The sequence below is a fragment of the Macaca nemestrina genome, chromosome 1 (genome assembly GCF_043159975.1).
Source record: "Macaca nemestrina isolate mMacNem1 chromosome 1, mMacNem.hap1, whole genome shotgun sequence".
In the NCBI taxonomy this organism is placed as follows: Eukaryota; Metazoa; Chordata; class Mammalia; order Primates; family Cercopithecidae; genus Macaca; species Macaca nemestrina.
This window is the reverse complement of record NC_092125.1, coordinates 86495379-86515463: the sequence shown is the minus strand read 5'-3', so window position 1 is coordinate 86515463 and position 20085 is coordinate 86495379. Positions and strand designations below refer to the sequence as shown.

Below are 20085 nucleotides of genomic sequence, written 5' to 3'. Positions count from 1 at the left end.
TCTAAGAAATTGGCAATTCTCCAAAACTTATAAAATGTATTACCATTAAATAATTTATCGCACTCTCTTAACACAATATTTTAGAAAGATACATAGTGGGCTTTTTTGGTATCTATACACAACTACAAATGACTATATACTGATAGAATGCCAAGCGCTCAAGGGTTGGCATTTGGGAGTCAATATAGTACCACAACCTTTTTCTCTCTGATATTTAGCCTGGTTTTTTGTTATTGTTGTTGTTGTTTTTATTTTTTATTTTTTCCAGAACAGGGTCTCACTCTGTCGCCCAGGCTGGAGTGCAGTGGTGTGATCATGGCACACTGCAGCCTGGAACTCCTGCGCCCAAGTGATCCTCCTGCCTCAGCCTCCTGAGTAGCTAGGACTACAGGCATGTGCCACTTCATCCAGCTAATTTCTGTATTTTTTGTAGAGACGAGGTCTTGCTATAGCGCCTAATTTGGTCTCAAACTGCTGGGATCAAACAATCCTCCTGCCTCGACCTCCCAAAGTGCTGGGACTACAACAGTCATGTGCCACTATGCCCAGGCCAGACTCTTTTAACAAAATATATACATATCTTAGGTGTGCTGAGATAGCTTAAGCTCTTTCTTCCTTTCTACTGCTAAATTCATAAATCAGACTCCAAGGGGGAATTCTGACTCAGAATGTTGTAACTAGAGACAAAAGGAAAGCCAGATTAGCCTTAAGAAGAGCACTTGGAATCTCACAATTGTATCCCAGGGGCACAGTCACCAGCCCTCTGGGCTGGGATTTTTTGCACTGACACTGCAAGAAAACAAGGACCGAGATTTTGCCACGTATAGGTGCACAGTGAGCTTCTAAAGCTTCTAGATCCATGAAAAAAAAAGGAAAGAGTCTCCTGGGACACCAAAAGCTTTGATGCTCCGAAGTTCAGTCTGGAGAGAATTCCAACTGGGACTGCGTGGGCAGAATTTCCCCTATGTGGTTCATATGAATTCAAAATGTCTCTCATGGGCTAGAAGCCCCACATGGTGCTGAAGGGAGGCAGGCGGGAGATATTGGATGATAGAAAGGACACCCCACTTTCCCAGGGGAGGCACCTGGTCCACCTCAGATCACAGGGCCAGATAGTGCCAGGGGCCTGGACACCAAAGAGCATGGGGGTTTGGGGCAGGGGCTCAGTGTGATGAGGCTGCACTGCATGGGAACGCCGCTCCAAGTGCACCACAGGGCCTGGCCCTCCCTGTACCCTCCCATCCAGCCAAGCCTGGCCCAGCCACGGGCATGAACCTGGTAAGTGAGGGCATGGAGAAGTGGAGAGGTGGAGTCTCATGGAAAGGGCACTGGGGGCCGTGAAGTCCATCAGCCAGTCTCATCATCACCTCCACACAAGGTCACTCTCCATCCCCCAGAGTACTGACCTGCCACGTGCAGGCGGAAGGAGAGCCGCTGACCCCCCGCCTCGCAGCTGTACTCCCCAGCGTCTGCCTGACCCGCCTGCTGCACCACCAGCCTCCGTGTGCAGCCCTCGGCCTCCACATGCACTTTCGAGCTGGAGCTCAGCTTCTTCCCGTCCTTGTACCACATCACCTCCGTCTGGGCCTGGGCCACCTCGCAGTTGAGTGTGGCGCTGGCCCCCGCCTGGGCCTGCACCTCCCTGTGCACCAGCTGCTCCTTGGCAAACACCGCCTTGGGCTCTGGGGAAGGCAAAATGCACAGGGTGACCACCACCATCTAGGTCAGGAAGGCAGAACTGGGGAGAGAAGGCCTGGAAGGGGAGGTGCGAGGGACAGATGCTCTCCAGGCTGCACCACCACCTCCCAGCACAAGGAAGCTTCTCCATCTATTCTGTACGGTGCCACAGGCTGTCCTTGGTAGGGTGGCTGTGACAGATCTTGCATGCACGAGCTCATCTGGGGCAGGGATTGGTGTCCTGATGCCTGCACCCTTCCCCTCATGAATGGAGCAAGGATCTCCCCATGCGGCTGTGCAGGGCACATCCTCACCACAGAACCCCAGTCCTGAGGCTCCCGCTCCTGCCACTGTCAGGACGGTCAGCTTTGGCCTCAGTGGGGTGTGTCACTGTGGCTTTCTTTATTGTTCTACGGCTCACAGGGCTGAGCATCTTTCTAGAGGATTGGCCATTCCTGTTTGCTCCTCTGTAGTGTCACTACTCAATTCTATCCCATTATTAATAGCACTGTCTTGTCTTTATTCACTTTAAGGCAGCAGTCCCCAACATTTTTGGCAGCAGGGACCAGTTTCATGGAAGACAATTTTTCCACAGATGGAGGTCTGGGGGACAGTTTCGGGATGAAACTGTTCCACTTCAGATCATCAGGCATTAGATTCTCGTAAGGAGCACAACCTAGATCCCTCCCATGCACAGTTCACAATAGGGTTCATGTTCCTATGAGAATCTAGTGCTGCTGCTGATCTGACAGGAGGCAGAGCTCAGGCAGGAATGCTCACCTGCCACTCACCTCCTACCGTGTGGCCCAGCTCCTAACAGGCCACAGAACAGTACTGGTCCACAGCCTAGGGGTTGGGGACTCCGGCTTTAAGGTCTTCTTTATATATTTAAATGTTAGAGAGGTCAGAATTATGTACTTTGTATCTTCCCTACCTGTGTGACTTGGGTTTTCATCTTTTATGGCGTCTTCTGATGAATCAGACATTTTAGTTTTAATTTACTCAAATACATCGATCTTGTCCATTGTGGTTAGGGCATTCGTGTACTATTTAAACACTTCCTTAAACCCTAAATTCTATAGATAGCCTATGCTTACCGTCTTGGGGTTTATGGTTTTACCTTTTACCCTGAGGTCTCTAACCCACCAGGAGCTGACTCTCGCACATGCTATGAATTACCAATATGCTTTAATTCTTCCCATATGTTTAAATGGTCCACACACTAGTTATGAAAACACTATCCTTGGCCAGGTGCAGTGGTTCACACCTGTAATCCCAGCACTTTGGGAGGCCAAGGTGGGCAGATCACAAGGTCAGGAGATCGAGACCATCCTGGCTAACATGGTGAAACCCCGTCTCTACTAAAAATACAAAAAAAATTAGCCAGGTGTGGTGGCAGATGCCTGTATTTCCAGCTACTCAGGAGGCTGAGGCAGGAGAATGGCGTGAACCCAGGAGGCGGAGCTTGCAGTGAGCCCAGATCGCACCACTGCACTCCAGCCTGGGCAACAGAGCTAGACTCCATCTCAAAAAAAAAAGAAAAAGAAAAAAGAAAACACTATCCTTTCTCTATTTCTTGCACAGATGCCATGGTAAAAAAAAAGGGGGGGGGGATGTCCAGAGATCATCGATGCATGGGACTATTTCTGAGTTCACTATTCCATTTCTTTGTTCTGATACCTAACCATTCGTTGAAATCCATTGTCTTAATTACTGTAACTTTACAATAATTTTTGACATCTGGTACAGTCATGTTCATACTTTGATTTTCTTTTCATTCCCCCACAAAAAAAATTGTTTGGATCCTGATTGTTAATGAACATATTTTAATTTTTTCATGAATTTCTATCCATTTAATTAGATTTCTTAATGGTCTTGCAAAACATACAATAATTTCCTAGTCCCTCCCCAGGCTTTAAACATCTTTATTAGACTTTGAATTAGAAACATTGTAATTTTGATGCTACTGTAAGTCTTTTCAAATTTCATTTTGCAACTGTTTACTGCTGTATATAGATACAGAAATGTTTTCTGTGTGTTGATTTTTTTTTACAGGATAATCATTCTCAACAATGTTACTTAGTCTACTAAGTTCTCTATTGGATTTTCCAAGTGGATGGTCATATCATCAGTAAATTTCACTTTTACTTTTTCCAAGTGCTATGCCTTTTGCTTTATCTTCCTCCTTACCCTTACATACAATGTTGGATACAAACGGTGACACTGCCCTGTCTCCTCTGAATCAAACCTTTCAAGGTTCACTCTGAGTGGGATCCTAGTGGTGCTTCTGCAGTATCATTTATCAAATTAAGGAAAAACACTTCTATAAAGTTTGTTAAGAATCCTATGATAGTGCTAAATTTTCTCAAATATATCTTCTAGATTTTATCAAATATTTTTAATCTGCATTTATTGAGATAACTATATCATTTTTCATTCAATCTGTTAAGGTCAAGCTTATTATACTGACCTAATGCTTCTAAAGCCAACTAGCCTTGCATTCTGGGACCAGGATCTTCAACAGAGTGCACTGTCTTCTTGATACGTTGCTGAATTCCATTTGCTAATACTTTGTTTATGATTGTGTTCTTGATATCGATAATGACAAATCCATACAGATTGGTCTACAATTTAGTTCTTCCCACTTCCTTTGTCAGATTTTGGTATTAATGTTACACTATCTACATAAAATGATGGCCTGGACATGGTGGCTCACACCTGTAATCCCAGCACTGTGGGAGGCCAAGGCAGGTGGATAGCTTGAACCTAGAAGTTTGAGACTAGCCTGGGCAACATGGCAAAACCCCGTCTCTACTGAAAAAAAAAATACAAAAAAATAGCCAGCATACATGCTATTTTTGTGCTGGTGGTGCATGCCTGTAATCCCAGCTTCTTGGGAGGCTGAGGTGGGAAAATCACTTGAACCCAGGAGGCAGAGGCTGCAATGAGCCGAGATCCTGCCACTGCACTCTAGCCTGGACAATAGAGTGAGGGCCTGTCTCAAAAAAAAAAAAAAAATACATAAAATGGCATATGGAGTCAATCTCCTTTTACTATTCTCCAGAACAATATTCATGAATATGGAATAACTGCTTTCCAGAATATTTGAAACAGTTTACTAGAAAATTATTGGATTTAAAATATTTTTTTACTACTGCCTCCATCTATTTAAAACTTATAGGACTATTTAAGTTTTATGTATCCTCTTATGTGAGTTTTCATGTAATTTACTAGGAATTAGCCAAATAGTCCCAACTCTTCAAATTTATTACATGAAACATCTTGTCATATTCTCTGAAAATAAATTCACAAATATATACAGTGGGATTTCTGTTATCTATATATATATCCACATAACACTGATGCTGATGTAATACCAAACTTATGTGTTAGCACCCAGAGGTCACCATGGGACTTCAGCCCACCCCTATTTGGCATCAACACTCTCCCTTTTTTTTTTCTGAAAGAAAATTAATTGTATTTATCAGGCTTCCCTATGTACCAGCCAAGAGAACACAGACATACACAGCAGCAAACACACTGGACTTACTGGTGAGACATTTGCATTCCAGAGGATGGGAAATAAATCTGACTAAAATTTAGGGACCTTCTACCTCAGTAAAATGTCTAGAGGTCCAGTGGTGTGGGGCCTGTCAAGATATTCCTTCTAAGGTGAAGGATAAGTTGCTGCATTTGGCCCCTCCTACAACCAAGAAAGAGGCACAATGCCTATTTGGATTTTGGAGGCAACACATTCCTCATCTGGGTGTGTTACTCTGGACCATTTATCAAGTGACCCAAAAGGCTGCCAGTTTTGAGTGGGGTCCAGAACAGGAGAAGGGTCTGCAACAGGTCCAGGCTGCTGTGCAAGCTGCTCTGCCACCTGGGCCATATGACCCAGCAGATCCAGTGGTGCTTGAGGTGCCAGTGGCAAATAGGGATGCTGTCTGGAGCCTTTGGCAGGCCCTCACAGGTGAATCAGAGTGGAGGCCTCTAGGATTTTGGAGCAACACCCTGCCATCTTCTGCAGGTAACTACTCCCATTTTGAGAGACAGCTCTTGGCCTGTTGCTGGGCTTTGGTGGAAACTGAACAATTGACTATGGATCATCAAGTCACCATGTGACTTGAACTGACTGTCATAACCTGGGTGCTTTCTGACCCATCTAGCCATAAAGTTGGGCATGCACAGCAGCATTCTATCATCAAATGGAAGTGGTATATACATGATAGGGCTAGAGTAGATCCTGAAGGCCCAAGTAAGTTACATGAGGAAGTGGCTCAAGTGCCCATGGTCCCCACTCCTGCCACCCTGCCTTCTCTCCCCCAGCCTGCACCAATGGCCTCATGGGGAGTTCCCTATGATCAACTGACAGAGAAAGAGAAGACTAGGGCCTGATTCACAGATGGTTCTGCACGATATGCGGGCACCACCCAAAGGTGGACAGCTGCAGCACTACAGCCTCTTTCTAGGACATCCCTGAAGAACAGTGGCTAAGGGAAATCTTCCCAGTGGGCAGAACTTCAAGCAGTGCACCTTGTTGTGCACTTTGCTCGAAGGAGAAATGGCCAGATGAGCGATTATACACTGATTTATGGGCTGTAGACAATGGTTTGGCTGGATGGTCAGGGACCTGGAAGAAGCGTGATTGGAAAATTGAGGAAAAGGTATGTGGATGCACCTCTCTGAGTGGTCACAAACTGTGAAGATATTTGTATCTCATGCGAGTGCTCACCAAAGGGTGACCTCAGCAGAGGAGGATTTTAATAATCAAGTGAATAGGATGACTCGTTCTGTGGACACCACTCAGCCTCCTTCCCCAGCCACCCCTGTCATCACCCATGAACAAAGCGGCCATGGTGGCAGGGATGGAGGTTACACGTGTGCTCAGCAGCATGGACTTCCAGTCACCAAGGCGGACCTGACTAAGGCCACTGCTGAGCGCTCAATTTGCCAGCAGCAGAGACCAACAATGAGCCCTCGATATGGCAACATTCCTCAGGGTGATCAGACATCCGCTTGATGGCAGGTTGATTACATTGGACCTCTTCCATCATGGAAAGGGCAATGGTTTGTCCTCACCAGAATAGACACTTACTCCAGATATGAGTTTGTCTATCCTGCACACAACACTTTGGCCAAGACTACCATCCATGGATTCACAGAATGCCTTCACACAACACTTTGGCCAAGACTACCATCCATGGATTCACAGAATGCCTTATCCACCGTCATGGTATTCCACACAGCATTGTCTCTGACCAAGGCACTCTATGGTTAAAGAAGTGTGGCAGCAGCCACCGAGATGTTGATGCCTAAGAAGAACCGGATTGCCATTTACGAACTCCTTTTTAAGGAGGGAGTCATGGTGGCCAAGAAGGATGTCCACATGCCTAAGCACCCGGAGCTGGCAGACAAGAATGTGCCCAACCTTCATGTCATGAAGGCCATGCAGTCTCTCAAGTCCCGAGGCTACGTGAAGGAACAGTTTGCCTGGAGACATTTCTACTGGTACCTTACCAATGAGGGTATCCAGTATCTCCGTGATTACCTTCATCTGCCCCCGGAGATTGTGCCTGCCGCCCTACGCCGTAGCCGTCCAGAGACTGGCAGGCCTCGGTCTAAAGGTCTGGAGGGTGAGCGACCTGCGAGACTCACAAGAGGGGAAGCTGACAGAGATACCTACAGACGGAGTGCTGTGCCACCTGGTGCCGACAAGAAAGCCGAGGCTGCGGCTGGGTCAGCAACTGAATTCCAGTTTAGAGGCGGATTTGGTGGTGGACGTGGTCAGCCACCTCAGTAAAATTGAAGAGGATTATTTTGCATTGAATAAACTTACAGCCAAAAAACCTTAAATAAAAAAAAAAAAAAGAAGTGTGGCAGTGGGCTCATGCTCATGGAATTCACTGGTCTTACCATGTTCCCCATCATCCTGAAGCAGGTGGACTGATAGAACAGTGGAATGGCCTTTTGAAGTCACAATTCCAAAGCCAGCTAGGTGACAATACTTTTCAGGGCTGGGGTAAAGTTCTCCAGAGGCTGCGTATGCTCTGAATCGGTGTCTAATATATGGTACTGTTTCTCCCATAGCCAGGATTCACGAGTCCGGGAATCAAAGGATAGAAGTGGAAGTGGCACCACTCACCATCACCCCTAGTGACCCACTAGCAAAATTTTTGCTTCCTGTTCTCATGACATCACCTTCTGCTGGCTTAGAGATCTTAGTTCCAGAAGGAGGAATGCTGCCACCAGGAGACACAACAACGATCCCATTAAACTGGAATTTAAGATTGCCACCTGGCCACTTTGGGCTCCTCCTACCTTTAAGTCAACAGGCTAAGGGAGTTACATTGTTGGTTAGGGTGACTGACCCAAACTATCAAGATGAAATCAGTCTACTACTTCACAATGGAGGTAAGGAGGCATGTGTGTGGAATATAGGCAATTCCTTTGGGCGTGTCTCAGTATTACCATGCCCTGAGATTAAGGTCACTGGGAAACTACAACAGCCCAATCCAGGCAGGACTACAAATGATCTAGACCCTTCCGGAATGAAGGTTTGGGTCACTCCACCAGGAAAAAAATTAAAATATCTCTCGCTGACCAGAACCAGCATGTGCTGCTGGGTGAGGGCATATGGTAGCTGCCAGAGCATATACTGAGAGGATATTCACAGAACCCCAGGAGAGAGACGCCTGGTCAACCTCAGAATCCGACAAGGGAGATCCAGAGTCCCAGATGTCAAGGAGCACCAGAAAGGTTCTGGGCAGGTGCTGGGAACAAGTGGCTGAGCATTATAAAGTGCAAACACGCCTCCGGGTTTGCAGATACAGCCCCTCTGCCTCCCATGCACACCTCTCTCTCGCCCCAGCCACAGGGATGGAAATGGAAGCAGGAGGATGGGAAGCCCGAGACATGAAAGCTGAAGGAAAGTGCACAGAGATATGCTGGGGCTACGAGTCAGAACCACCATCACCTCTGAAGAGGCTCCTCGGCGCCCCCAAAGCACTGACCTGCCACATGCAGGCGGAAAGAGAGCTGCTTGCCCCGGGCCTCGCAGCTGTACTCCCCGGCGTCCGCCTGGCCTGCCTGCTGCACCACCAGCCTCCGTGTGTAGCCCACGGCCTCCATTCGCACTTTTGAGCTGGAGCTCAGCTTCTTCCCATCCTTGTACCATGTCACCTCTGTCTGGGCCTGGGCCATCTCACAGCTCAGCGTGGCACTGGCCCCCGCCTCGGTCTGCACCTCCCTGTGTGCTGGCTGCTTCTTTGCAAACACCACCTTGGGCTCTGGGGAAGGCAGGGATGCACAGGGTGACCACCACCATCTAGATCAGGAAGGCAGCACTGGGGAGAGAAGGCCTGGGCAGGGAGGCGGGAGGGAGAGAACCTTCCCCAGCCTCAGGCTCTGCACTGGCCATGTGGTCGGGAGAAGCCCCACCACCTCCCAGGACAAGGAACACAGTTTCTCCATCCATTCTGCATGGTGCCATGGGCTGTCCCAGGCAGGGCTGCCATGACAGATCCTCCAGGGCAGGGACTGGAGTCTTGACGCCTGCACAGCTCCCCTCACAGATGTGCCGGGTTCTCCCCAGGCGACTGTGCAGGGTGCGTCCTCACCCCAGGGCCCCAGAGTCTGAGGCTCCCACTCCTGCCACTGTCAGGAGGGTCAGCTCTGGCCTTTGCGGGGAGGGCCTGGGCCTCCCGTGGCTTCCTGGGGCCCTGTCAGGAGGACTGAAAGCTGGCTGCCTTCTGATGGTCTGGGGATGGAGTCTTCACTCTTCTGTGGAGTCACTGTGCAAGTGCTTTGTCTGACTTTCAATAGCACTGTCTTTCTTTTACACTTTCATTTTAAGATCTCTTTTTACATTGAAATACTAGAGCAGTGACCATTAGCATGTTAGAAATATCTTCCTTTTCTGTGTAGCTTGCCTTTTCATTCTTTTATGGTGTCTTCCAAAGAATCAAAAATTTTAATTTTAATGTATTCAAATATATCAAATGTGTTTCACTGTGATCAGGGCATGTGTGTTCTGTTTAGGAAGTCATGCTTTACTCTGAAATCACCAGAAACATCTCTGTTTTCCTCTAAGACTTGTATGGGTTTCCCCAGGATTCTGGCATCTCTAACCAACTGGAGTTGACTTTGTGTGTGGTTGAGATCCTGGTCTGATGTATTTCCCATGTGGTTTAATGATCCAAATTTTTTTTTTTTCCTTTTATTTTCTGAGACAAGGTCTCACTCTGTCACCCAGAGCGGAGTGCAGTGATGCAATCATAGCTAACCGCAGCTTCAGTCTCCTGAGTTCAAGCCATCCTCCCACCTCAGCTTCCCAAGTAGCTAGGACTACAGGTACAAGGCACCACAGCCAGCTACTTTTTTTTCAATTTCTTTAGAGATGGGATCTTGCTTTGTTGCCCAGGCAGGAATGCAGTGGCGTGATCATAGCTAACTGCAGCCTCCAACTCCTGGGCTCAAATGATCCTCCTGCCTCAGCCTCCCAAGTAGCAGGGACTTACAGGTGCACACCACCATGCCTGGGTAATATGACTTTCTTCATAGCATACTATTCTCTTAGTATATTGCTAAATATATATTAATAATATGTTGTTTAAGATTTTGTCCTTGCTATCCATAATAGGTTGGCCTATTTTTAATTCTTCTTACTTTGTATCAACGTTATGCTACCTACATGAAACAAATCAGAGAGTGCATCTCTTCATTGTATTCTCTAGAAGAATCTCCATGAACATGGAATAATTTATTTGCAGATTGTTTGGTACAATTTACTGTATAGTTATTAGATATTGCTTAGAAATTTACTGGTGAAAACATTTTTTGTTACTAGTCCCATTTATTTAAAAGTTACAGGACTATCTGAGCTGTCTATTTCTTCTTATGTTACTTTTTATATACTTTTTTTTTTTTTTTTTTTTTTTGAGACGGAATCTCGCTCTGTCGCCCGGGCTGGAATGCAGTGGCCGGATCTCAGCTCACTGCAAGCTCCGCCTCCCGGGTTTACGCCATTCTCCCGCCTCAGCCTCCCGAGTAGCTGGGACTACAGGCACCCGCCACCTCGCCCGGCTAGTTTTTTGTATTTTTTTAGTAGAGACGGGGTTTCACCGTGTTAGCCAGGATGGTCTCGATCTCCTGACCTCGTGATCCACCCGTCTCGGCCTCCCAAAGTGCTGGGTATACTTTTTAAACAATTTAACAATTTGTTGAACCTGTTCATATTTATTACCAATAAATAATTTGTCATACTCTCCTAAAATAGCACTTTAGAAAGACACATAGTGGGTTTACTGGCATCTATAACCACCCACAAACCACTGCACAGTGGTAATACCAGACTGTCATGTGTTGGCCCCCAGGCATCAACATGGGGCTGCAGCCCACAGATCTCTGATGTGAAGATTCTCTTAATGAAAAGAAAATAAATGTGGTTTCAGAATTCTCTATGACCCAGTCAGGAAAAGCCACAACATAATTACTGGGAAATGCTACTGAATAAATACTGCTTTTGTCAGTTAGGGGCTGCTTGATATGGTTTGCCTCTGTGTCCCCTCCCAACTCTCACCTTGAATAGTAATAATCACCACGCTGCAATGGTGGGACCAGGTGGGGGTAATTGAATCATGGGGGCAGTTTCCCTCATGCTGTTCTCGTAATAGTAAGTGACTACTACCAAGATGTGATGGTTTTATAAGGAGCTCCCTTCTTCACTCGGCACTCATTCTTTCTCCTGAAGCCCTGTGAAGAGGTGCCTTCCACCATGATTGTAAGTTTCCTAAGGCCTTGCAAGTTTCCTGAGGCCTTCCCAGCCATGCAGAACTGTGAGTCAATTAAACCTCTTTCCTTACCCACTCTCGGGTATGTCTTTATTAGCAGTGTGAGAACAGACTAATATAATGCTACTATTGCATCTCAGTTGTATCAGTGCCTGGTGATGTCATCTAAGCTACTTATTCCTTTCCATTTCTCAATTTAAAAATCAAGCTCCAAGGAGAATCTGACATATTCTAACTAAAAACAAAGGAAAACAAGAGTTGTTTTTGGCAGAGAATTCCAGACCTCATGGGTGCATATCACAGGCTCATATGTACAAATCCATGCTGCTGTTTTACTTGACACAGACACTGCAACAAACATGGATCTAGGTTTTGCTACCTGTGGGTGCACAGCTAACTTCCATGTCCGTGCAAAAGAAGGGAGAAGGTCCCAGGACATCGAAAATCAGATAATCCACAGTGTGATACTGAGATAATTCCATGTATGGTTGTGTGGCTGAAATTCCCCTTTCTCCCAGCTGAGTTAAATTCAAACATCTGTCACTAGGGAGAACAAGCATGCGGGCATGTGGGAGCTGCCAGACATCCAGTAGAAGGAAATTCACATATCCCCAGGTGGAGACACCTGGTCTACCTTGACCACAGGGCCTGGTAGAGACAAGAAGAAACACCAGCAAGGTTCTAGGCAGATGATGGGAACGTATGATCGAGCATTACTGCATATAAACACCATTCCAGGTACACAGCAACAGCCCCTGTCCCTCCACACATACCTTTCCCATCTGGCCTCCCTTGACCACACCAGTTATGAAATAGGAATTGGGAGGATAGGAAACCACAGAGGTAAAGGCTAATGGGAAGAGCACCAGAGTCTATCAACCAGTCTCATCATCACCTCTACAAAGTTAGTATCCCTAAAGCACTGACCCGAAACATCCAGGTGGAAGGAGAGCCGCTGGTCCCCGGCCTCACAGCTGTACTCCCCAGCATCTGCCTGGACTGCCTGCTGCACCACCAGCTGCCGCATGCAGCCTGAGGCCTCTACACGCACTTTCGAACTGGAGCTCAGCTTCTTCCCGTCCTTGTACCATGTCACCTCCGTCTGGGCCTGGGCCACCTCACAGCTCAGTGTGGCGCTGGCTCCTGCCTCAGTCTGCACCTCATTATGCACTGACTGCTCCTTGGCAAACACCGCCTTGGGCTCTGAGGGTGGACAGGAGGGATGCACAGTCAGAGACACAAATCTAGGACCAACCCATTTCACAGGCACTGAAGATTCAGGATTCAGCAACAACAAACAACTAATGAAAGATATAAACCCACAGACTCAAGATGTTCTACAATCCCAACCAGGATGAAGACAAAGGAAACCACACCTACGTTCATAAAAGAAATACTACCACAAAGCGAAATCAAAAAGAAAATCTTGAAAGCAACAGGATGAAAAAAGGTACATGACCCTTAAAATATCCATAACAAATTTCACAGTTCACATTTCAAAGAAAATATGGACACCAGAAGGGAGTGGGGAGTAGCTGCTAAACTGTAATGTTATACCCAGATAAAACAGCCCTCAGAATCAAAGGGAGAACAAATATGTGTTCACAAAAGAAATAAAAAGTTAGAGAAGGCATATGACCAGCTGACCTGCTAACATAAATACTGAAGACATAGTTCTACAAGAAGAAAAAAAAATAGTAATCCCAGAATATTGCGTCCAAATTCTGACTGCAATTTTCTGGCTTTGTGAACTGTGGTGAGTTACTTCCCTGTGTGTTATTTTAAAATGAGAATAAGCAGAGTTCCTCCTCACAAATTGTTTTGAAGTTTAAGCAAGCAGAAAGACAAGAAGCACTTCACAAAATCTAGGTCCTCAGCATACAATTAATACCTGCTAGTTGTTATTACAGGGGAAGCTTTATGAGAAAAAAGGCCCTTGGGTGGGACTTCCATACATACCCTAAGTACATAAAGATTATCCTAAAAGCATAAGAAAGACCTCAAAAAACTCACCTGTGATGTGTAGTTGAAAGGAGACCCTCTGGCCCCCAGCTTCGCAGCTGTACTCCCCAGCATCTGCTTTGCCCACCTGCTGTACCACCAGCCTCCTTGTGCAGCCCTTGATCTCCATGCGCACTTTTGAGCTAGAGCTCAGCTTCTTCCCATCCTTGTACCACTTCACTTCCATCTGCGCCTGGGCCACCTCACAGCTCAATATGGCACTGGCCCCCGCCTCAGCCCACACCTCATTATGCACTGACTGCTCCTTTGCAAACATCATCTTGGGCTCTGAGGGTGGACAAGGAGAGATGCACAGTTAGAGACACAAATCTGGAACCAACCCATTTCACAGGCACTGAAGATTCAGGATTCAGTAACAGCAAACAGCTGATGAAAGACATAAACCCACAGACTCAAGATGTTCTACAATCCCAACCCAGATTCAGAGAAAGGAAACCACAACTAGGTTCATCAAAGAAAAAAAGGCCACGAAGCAAATTCAAAAAGAAAATCTAAAAGCAACATGATGAAAAAAGATACATGACCCTTAAAATGTCTACAGCAAATCTTACAGTTGATATTTCAAAGGAAATATGGAAACCAGAAGATAATGGAATGACCTCTTTAAAATGTTAGGGAGTGGAGGAATAGCTGATAAACTGTAATGTTATATCCAGATAAAACAGTCCTCAGAATCAAAGGGAGAACAAATAGGTTTTCATATGAGAAAAAAAAAAATGATGGAATATATATAACCAGCAGAGCTGCTAACATAAATACTGAAGATAGAACTCTTCAAGAAGAAAAAAAGAATAATAATCCTAGAATACTGAGTTGAAATCTTGACTGCAATTTTCTGGCTTTGTGAACTGTGGTGAGTTACTTCCTTGTGTGTTATCTTAAAATGGGAATAATCAGAGTTCCTCCTCATAGAATTGTTTTGAAGTTTAAGCAAGCAGAAAGACAACTAGCATTCACAAAATCTATGCTCCTTGGCACAAAATTAATACTTGCTAGTTATTATAAGGGAGGCTTTGTAAGAAAAGAGGCAATTAGGTGGCACCTCTATGCTAATGTCACTAAAAATTATCCTAAGGAACATAAGAAAGATCTCAAGAAACCCATCTGTGATGTGCAGGTGGAAGAAGACCCTCTGGCCCCTGGCCTCGCAGCTGTAGTCCCCGGCATCCATCTTGCCCACCTGCTGCACCACCAGCCTCCGTCTGTAGCCGTTGGCCTCCATATGCACTTTCAAGCTAGAGCTCAGCTTCTTCCCATCTTTGTACCACGTCACCTCTGTCTGGGCCTGGGCCACCTTGCAGCTCAGTGTGGCCCTGGCCCCTGCCTCAGCCTGCACCTCACTGTGTGCCACCTGCTCCTTGGCAAACACCACCTTGGGCTCTGGGGATAGAGTGTGACACACAGGGTCAGACATATTCCAATTACTAGAACTGAATGATCTCAAAACTCTGATGGTTCAGCCACAGCCTGCCCTCTTCCTGGATTTCTCAACAAAAAGAACTTTACATTTTGAAGATGCACAGGGCAGACGATAGGTTAGTTCTCAGAATCTGAAGCCTCCCAGTTAGATAATTTTTAGACTGGTATATGTTGCAATTCAGGTTTTCACATTTATTTACCAGCTGTGATCTCCTAAGTATAAAAACAGGGAGAAGCACAATTTGTGACCTGCACACCAAAGCATAGGTATTTTCAGAGATAATTCCTTAAGCAATACTGGCAGAATGGGCAGTAACCCTGACTCACACAAAGGACTGCTAATACAGCCTACAACTTCTAGAGGGCCAATTGTCATTGGTATAATCTAATCCTAGGCCTTGGGATTGGATCTTTTCATTATTTCAGTTTCCTCATATCACTACTTCCAGTACCTATTCTGTTACTTTAGATGACATTTTCCTCTTATGAAGTGTATCTATTGGTAATTCTCTCAGGAAGGTTTTGTGAATGGTAAACTTTGTCAATCTACTTCCTGAAAATGTCTTTATTTCACACTCACTTTTGAATGATAGCTTAGCTGGGTGCAGAATTCTAGGTTGACAGTTGTTTTCCTTGCTAATTTGGACATTATGCCATCATTTCATTTCTGGGCTCTTCATTGCTGCTGAGAAATCTATAGGAAGGATAACTGTTGTTCTCTTAATATATTCTTCTGTGTGGTAGTTTTAAGGCTCTCCTCTTGGTTTTTTGGCCTTCTACAATTCACTATGTTATGTCTAGCTGAGAATTTATTTTCTTTACACTTACAATGATTTCTTGTGAATCTACAAATTTTAGGACTCATGTTGTTTATAATTTCTGAAATTTTTCTGCATGACCTCTTTTATTATTGCATCTTCCTCACTCTGTAGTTTATCCTAAAAGTCCTTTTTTAACTTTACAAAAAAGTATACGTTTATTATGAACAATGTGTTTTGAAATATGTATATACTGTGGAATTGCTAAATTGTGCTAGTTTACATACGCATTACCTCATATATGTATCATTTTGTGGTGACAACACTAAAAATCCACTCTCTTAGCAATTTTCAAGAATACAATACATTGTTATTAACTACAGTCACCATGTTGTACTATAGATCTCTTGAACTTATTCCTCCCAACTGAAACTTTGTACAGTTTGACCAACATCTCCATGACCTACCTCCTCCCCAAGACTCTGGTACTCTACTCTCCATTTCTACAAATTCAACATTTTTAGATTCCACATATAAGTGAGATTGTACAGTAACTGTCTTTATGTCTTATTTCACTTAACATAACATCCTCCAGCTTCACCCGTGTTGCTGAGTGGCAGCTGAATAGCATCCCCCTGCATACTATAATATACAACACATATTCTTCATCCATTCATCTGCTGTTGGACACTTAGGTTAGATTTTTAAAAAATCTTTTAAAAAACGTATTTGTGCCCAATATACAAAAGATGGTGTTTTATGTTGTAAATTAATTTTTACAAAGGAAATAATGATGCATCCAGCTGCCTGCCTTTCACTAGCTCATCCTTGTTGACCTGGTGGCTCTGCTAGGGCCGGCAGATGGACAGCAGCAGGTGGTGAGGCTCTGACACCCCCTCATGACACACCAGTAACCAGGGGCCACAGGGGCCAGAACCAGCCCTGCATCTTACCCCTGCTCTCTCTCTTGCCCTTCAAAGCCTGACTTGGGGAAACAACCATAGACACCAGCTGTGTCCACATCCTCATCTCAGATCTGCTCAGCAGCCATGGAGCCATTGCTCCTGCTAAGGTCAGCTGTGCCCATTGGGGTTGCAGTCCTTCAGCCCTTCCCCCGTCGCTCCTGTTTCACCATGGCATTCACACCTGCACATCACCTGTGCATCAAAGTCTTCACTGACCCCAAAACACAACTCTCTAGATTCTTCTCCTGCTCCTTTGGGCCTCTTGCTTGGTGGTCTCAGCTTCCTCAGTGTTGCCCCAGGGCGAGTCTTGTTATCACGGTCCCTTGCCCACGGTGTCCCAGTGCACAACATCCTCTCCTGCCATTGACATGCCAACAAATCCCAAAGCTCCCTTGTCAGCTCAGCATCAACCGAGGTGCAGCCCAGAGAGCCACTGCCTCCTGGATGTCCCACATAGGCTAATGTAATATCCCCCGGCGCCCCTAGCACTTTCTTTATCTGTCCTGACCCACCTGCAACTTTTCCCTTCCAGGCTTGAACCAGGCATGGATAAAGGTATTTAGGTTGTTGCTCGACACTCTGAGAAATCAGCCATCTTGCTAAATACAGAGAAAGCCACCCTGCTTGGCCCTGAGCCAGAGTCCTCAACCCTGAGATAAACTCCATACCCTGATCCCTCATGGTAGACATGCCTGGGTGGGACATCTGCCTTCTTGCTGTTTGTTACAAGCATATGCTGTGGTCCTCCTCTGTAAACAAGTTCCTCTAATAAAGCTCTGGACTGATCACCCTGGTGTTTGGTGCTTCTTTCTGTGGAATCCTAACCATCCCATTGTGGGATGGTTTGGGGCACTCCCTTGTGGAAACTCCTTTCCACTGCCTTTGTGGCAACTCCAGCTCCAGGTTGGACAGGATGGAACAGCTCCTCACCCGTTTCTCCTTGCACACCTACTTCTTGCCTACCGCCCCATCTCAGATATAGCCCCTGCATCTACGCATCTGCCCAAGCTTGCAGTTCACCTCCCATCTCCTCTGTTCTCAACCCTGAACCCGCCTGGCCACGGCTCCTCTTTCTTTCTATTTTTTTATTTTTTATTTTTTTGATGGAGTCTCGCTCTGTCGCCCAGGCTGGAGTGCATGGCACATTCTTGGCTCACTGCAAGCTCCGCCTCCCGGGTTCATGTCATTCTCCTGCCTCAGCCTCCTGAGTAGCTGGGACTACAGGCACCCACCACCATGCCCGGCTAATTTTTTGTATTTTTAGTAGAGATGGAGTTTCACCATGTTAGCCAGGATGGTCTCGATCTCCTGACCTCGTGATCCGCCTGCCTCGGCCTCCCAAAGTGCTGGGATTACAGGTGTCAGCCACCGCACCCAGTCTGTGCTCCACCTTTTAAATGGCTCTTGAGCCTATGGCCTCCTCTCTGCCCTCGGGACCTCGGACCCTCTGCAGGCCCAGCCCTCTTCTCCACCCTCGGGACTGCTGTCCCTCTGCAGGCCCGGCCTTCTCCTCCACCCTCAGGACCGCTGTCCCTCTGTAGGCCCGGCCCTCTCCTCCACCCTCAGGACTGCTGTCCCTCTGTAGGCCCGGCCCTCCCCTCCCTGGACCAGGCAGGGCAGAGCCTCCTGCCTCTGATCCCCCCTCATCCTAATCTAGTCTCCATGGAGTAGTCAGAGTGTAACTGTGAAACTTCTATGTTTTCATCCCCAGGAATTAAGGACCAAAGTCCACTTCCCAGGTGTGCAGGATGGCCCAAGTGAGTGGACACCAGCTTTCAAATGCACCTCCAAGTCCACATCTGTCTTCAAAACGATCACTAAAAGAGCTGCTGTGTTTTTAAACCGAGTTGACTAAGTGTTACCGCCTCACTGAGCATGCTGAGGAGTCCCAGAGCCGAACCTCTGCAGCCAAATGTTCTCAGGGACCCAGATATGGATACAGGCACTGCGAGTATCTTGCAGGGACCCACACAGCGACCTGTCAGCAACACGTCTTCAGCAGCAGTGCTAGCACTGGGCACATGGCAGACTGGCACCCTGCATAAGCACCTCTAACATGAGCACAGATGCAAATCCAGTCACACAGCCGCAGTGTGCTCAACCCAGCTGGGTAGCTGCATCTGCCGCTCATTCCATGGCCCTCGAATCAGCCTGATCACCAAGGGAGGGCTTCCCCAAGCTCTTTGACATTTGTTATGTTTGCTTTACAGAAGGACTCACAAAGTACTTTCAGGGAAACTGTCTCTCTTTGATATGCACTTCACAAAATCACTCACAATCACACTGCGTGTGATGTGTTTGAGAATGCGAATGTGTTTTAATGGGTGTATGTAACATGTACAAGCAAGTGTGTGTGTATGTTTAAGTGTGTTTTCATGTATGTGTATGTATGTGTATCATGCATGTATTTGTATGTGTGTATAAGATGAAGCATGTGTATGCACATGTGTTTACATGTTTGTGTACGTGTGTTTAGATGTCTGTATGTGTGTGCAAGTGTACATGTGTTTGAATGTATGTATATAGCATAAGTGTGTATGGGGGATATATGTGTATATGAGTGTATATGAGAGTGAGGTGTCTGTGCGTGTATATATGTAGGTAAGTGCATACGTAGGTATTATGTATGTATTATGTTTAGGTTTGTGTGTGTCTATGTATGTGTGTGTATATATGTCTTGTGTGTTGTTTGTGTGTTTAAATGTATGTATGCATATGTAAATGTGTGGTTGGGGTATGTATGCATGTATGTGCAAGTATGTGTGTGAGTTCATATGTGTGTGTCTGTTCATATGTGTGGGTGGTATATGTGTGAGTGCACGTGTGCATGCGTATGTTGTGCAAGTGTGTGTAGGTGCATGTGAGTGCATGTGTGCATATGTGTGTACATTCATATGTGTGAGTGCATGTGTGTGTGTAGGTGTGCATGTGAGAATATGTGTGTGTGCATATGAGTGCACTGTGCGCATGTATACGTGCACATGTATGTGTAGGTGTGTGTAAGAGTGCATGTGTGTGTAAGTGCATGTATACGAGTGTATGTGTATGTGTAAGTGCATTGTGTGCATACATGTGTGTGTGAGTGCCCACCTTCAGCTGCACTAGGGAGGAAGCCTGCAGCAGTCTCGGTGGCCCCTCAGTGCAGCTGAGCCACTCCATCAGGTCCCCAGCTACCTACCTGGTGGTTTACCTGCCACATTCGCCTGAATGAAATAGAAATACCCTCACAAGGATGCTTAGACATGTCTCACAAGAAATGCCAAGGTTTGGGTTTATTTGCATATTTATAATAAAATTTGCAGTTTTCAAAAGCACCTACTGGTGGCTCCACTCCTGGAGGTGCAAACCCCCCATCTCACCCGTGAGACCAAGGAGCCGCTATCTGAACACTCAGAAAGGAGAGCAGCAGGTGGATGGGGGCAGCAGAGGAACAGCATTCAAAGTCCCAGCACC

At 46.2% G+C, this 20085-nt stretch overlaps 2 protein-coding genes across 29 annotated transcripts in view; one reads left to right on the top strand and one right to left on the bottom strand.

Moving 5' to 3' along the window:
* LOC105499675 (obscurin, cytoskeletal calmodulin and titin-interacting RhoGEF) overlaps positions 1–20085 on the bottom strand; it is a 166334-nt gene that overhangs the window by 115837 nt on the left and 30412 nt on the right. For 25 of the 28 annotated variants that reach the window (XM_071081777.1, XM_071081828.1, XM_071081836.1 and 22 more), the window contains 4 exons: positions 13482–13757; positions 12396–12671; positions 8691–8966; positions 1407–1682 (listed from right to left, as the gene is read on the bottom strand). In XM_071081777.1, the coding sequence (XP_070937878.1) occupies positions 1407–1682; positions 8691–8966; positions 12396–12671; positions 13482–13757 (1104 nt within the window). The remainder of the gene's footprint in view (positions 1–1406; positions 1683–8690; positions 8967–12395; positions 12672–13481; positions 13758–20085) is intronic. The other 3 variants (XM_071081812.1, XM_071081794.1, XM_071081832.1) reach the window with 3 other exon arrangements.
* On the top strand, positions 6971–7543 carry LOC105499674 (small ribosomal subunit protein eS10). The gene has a single exon (XM_011772405.3). The coding sequence runs from the start codon at positions 6983–6985 to the stop codon at positions 7478–7480; it is 498 nt and encodes a 165-aa protein (XP_011770707.2). The 5' UTR covers positions 6971–6982; the 3' UTR covers positions 7481–7543.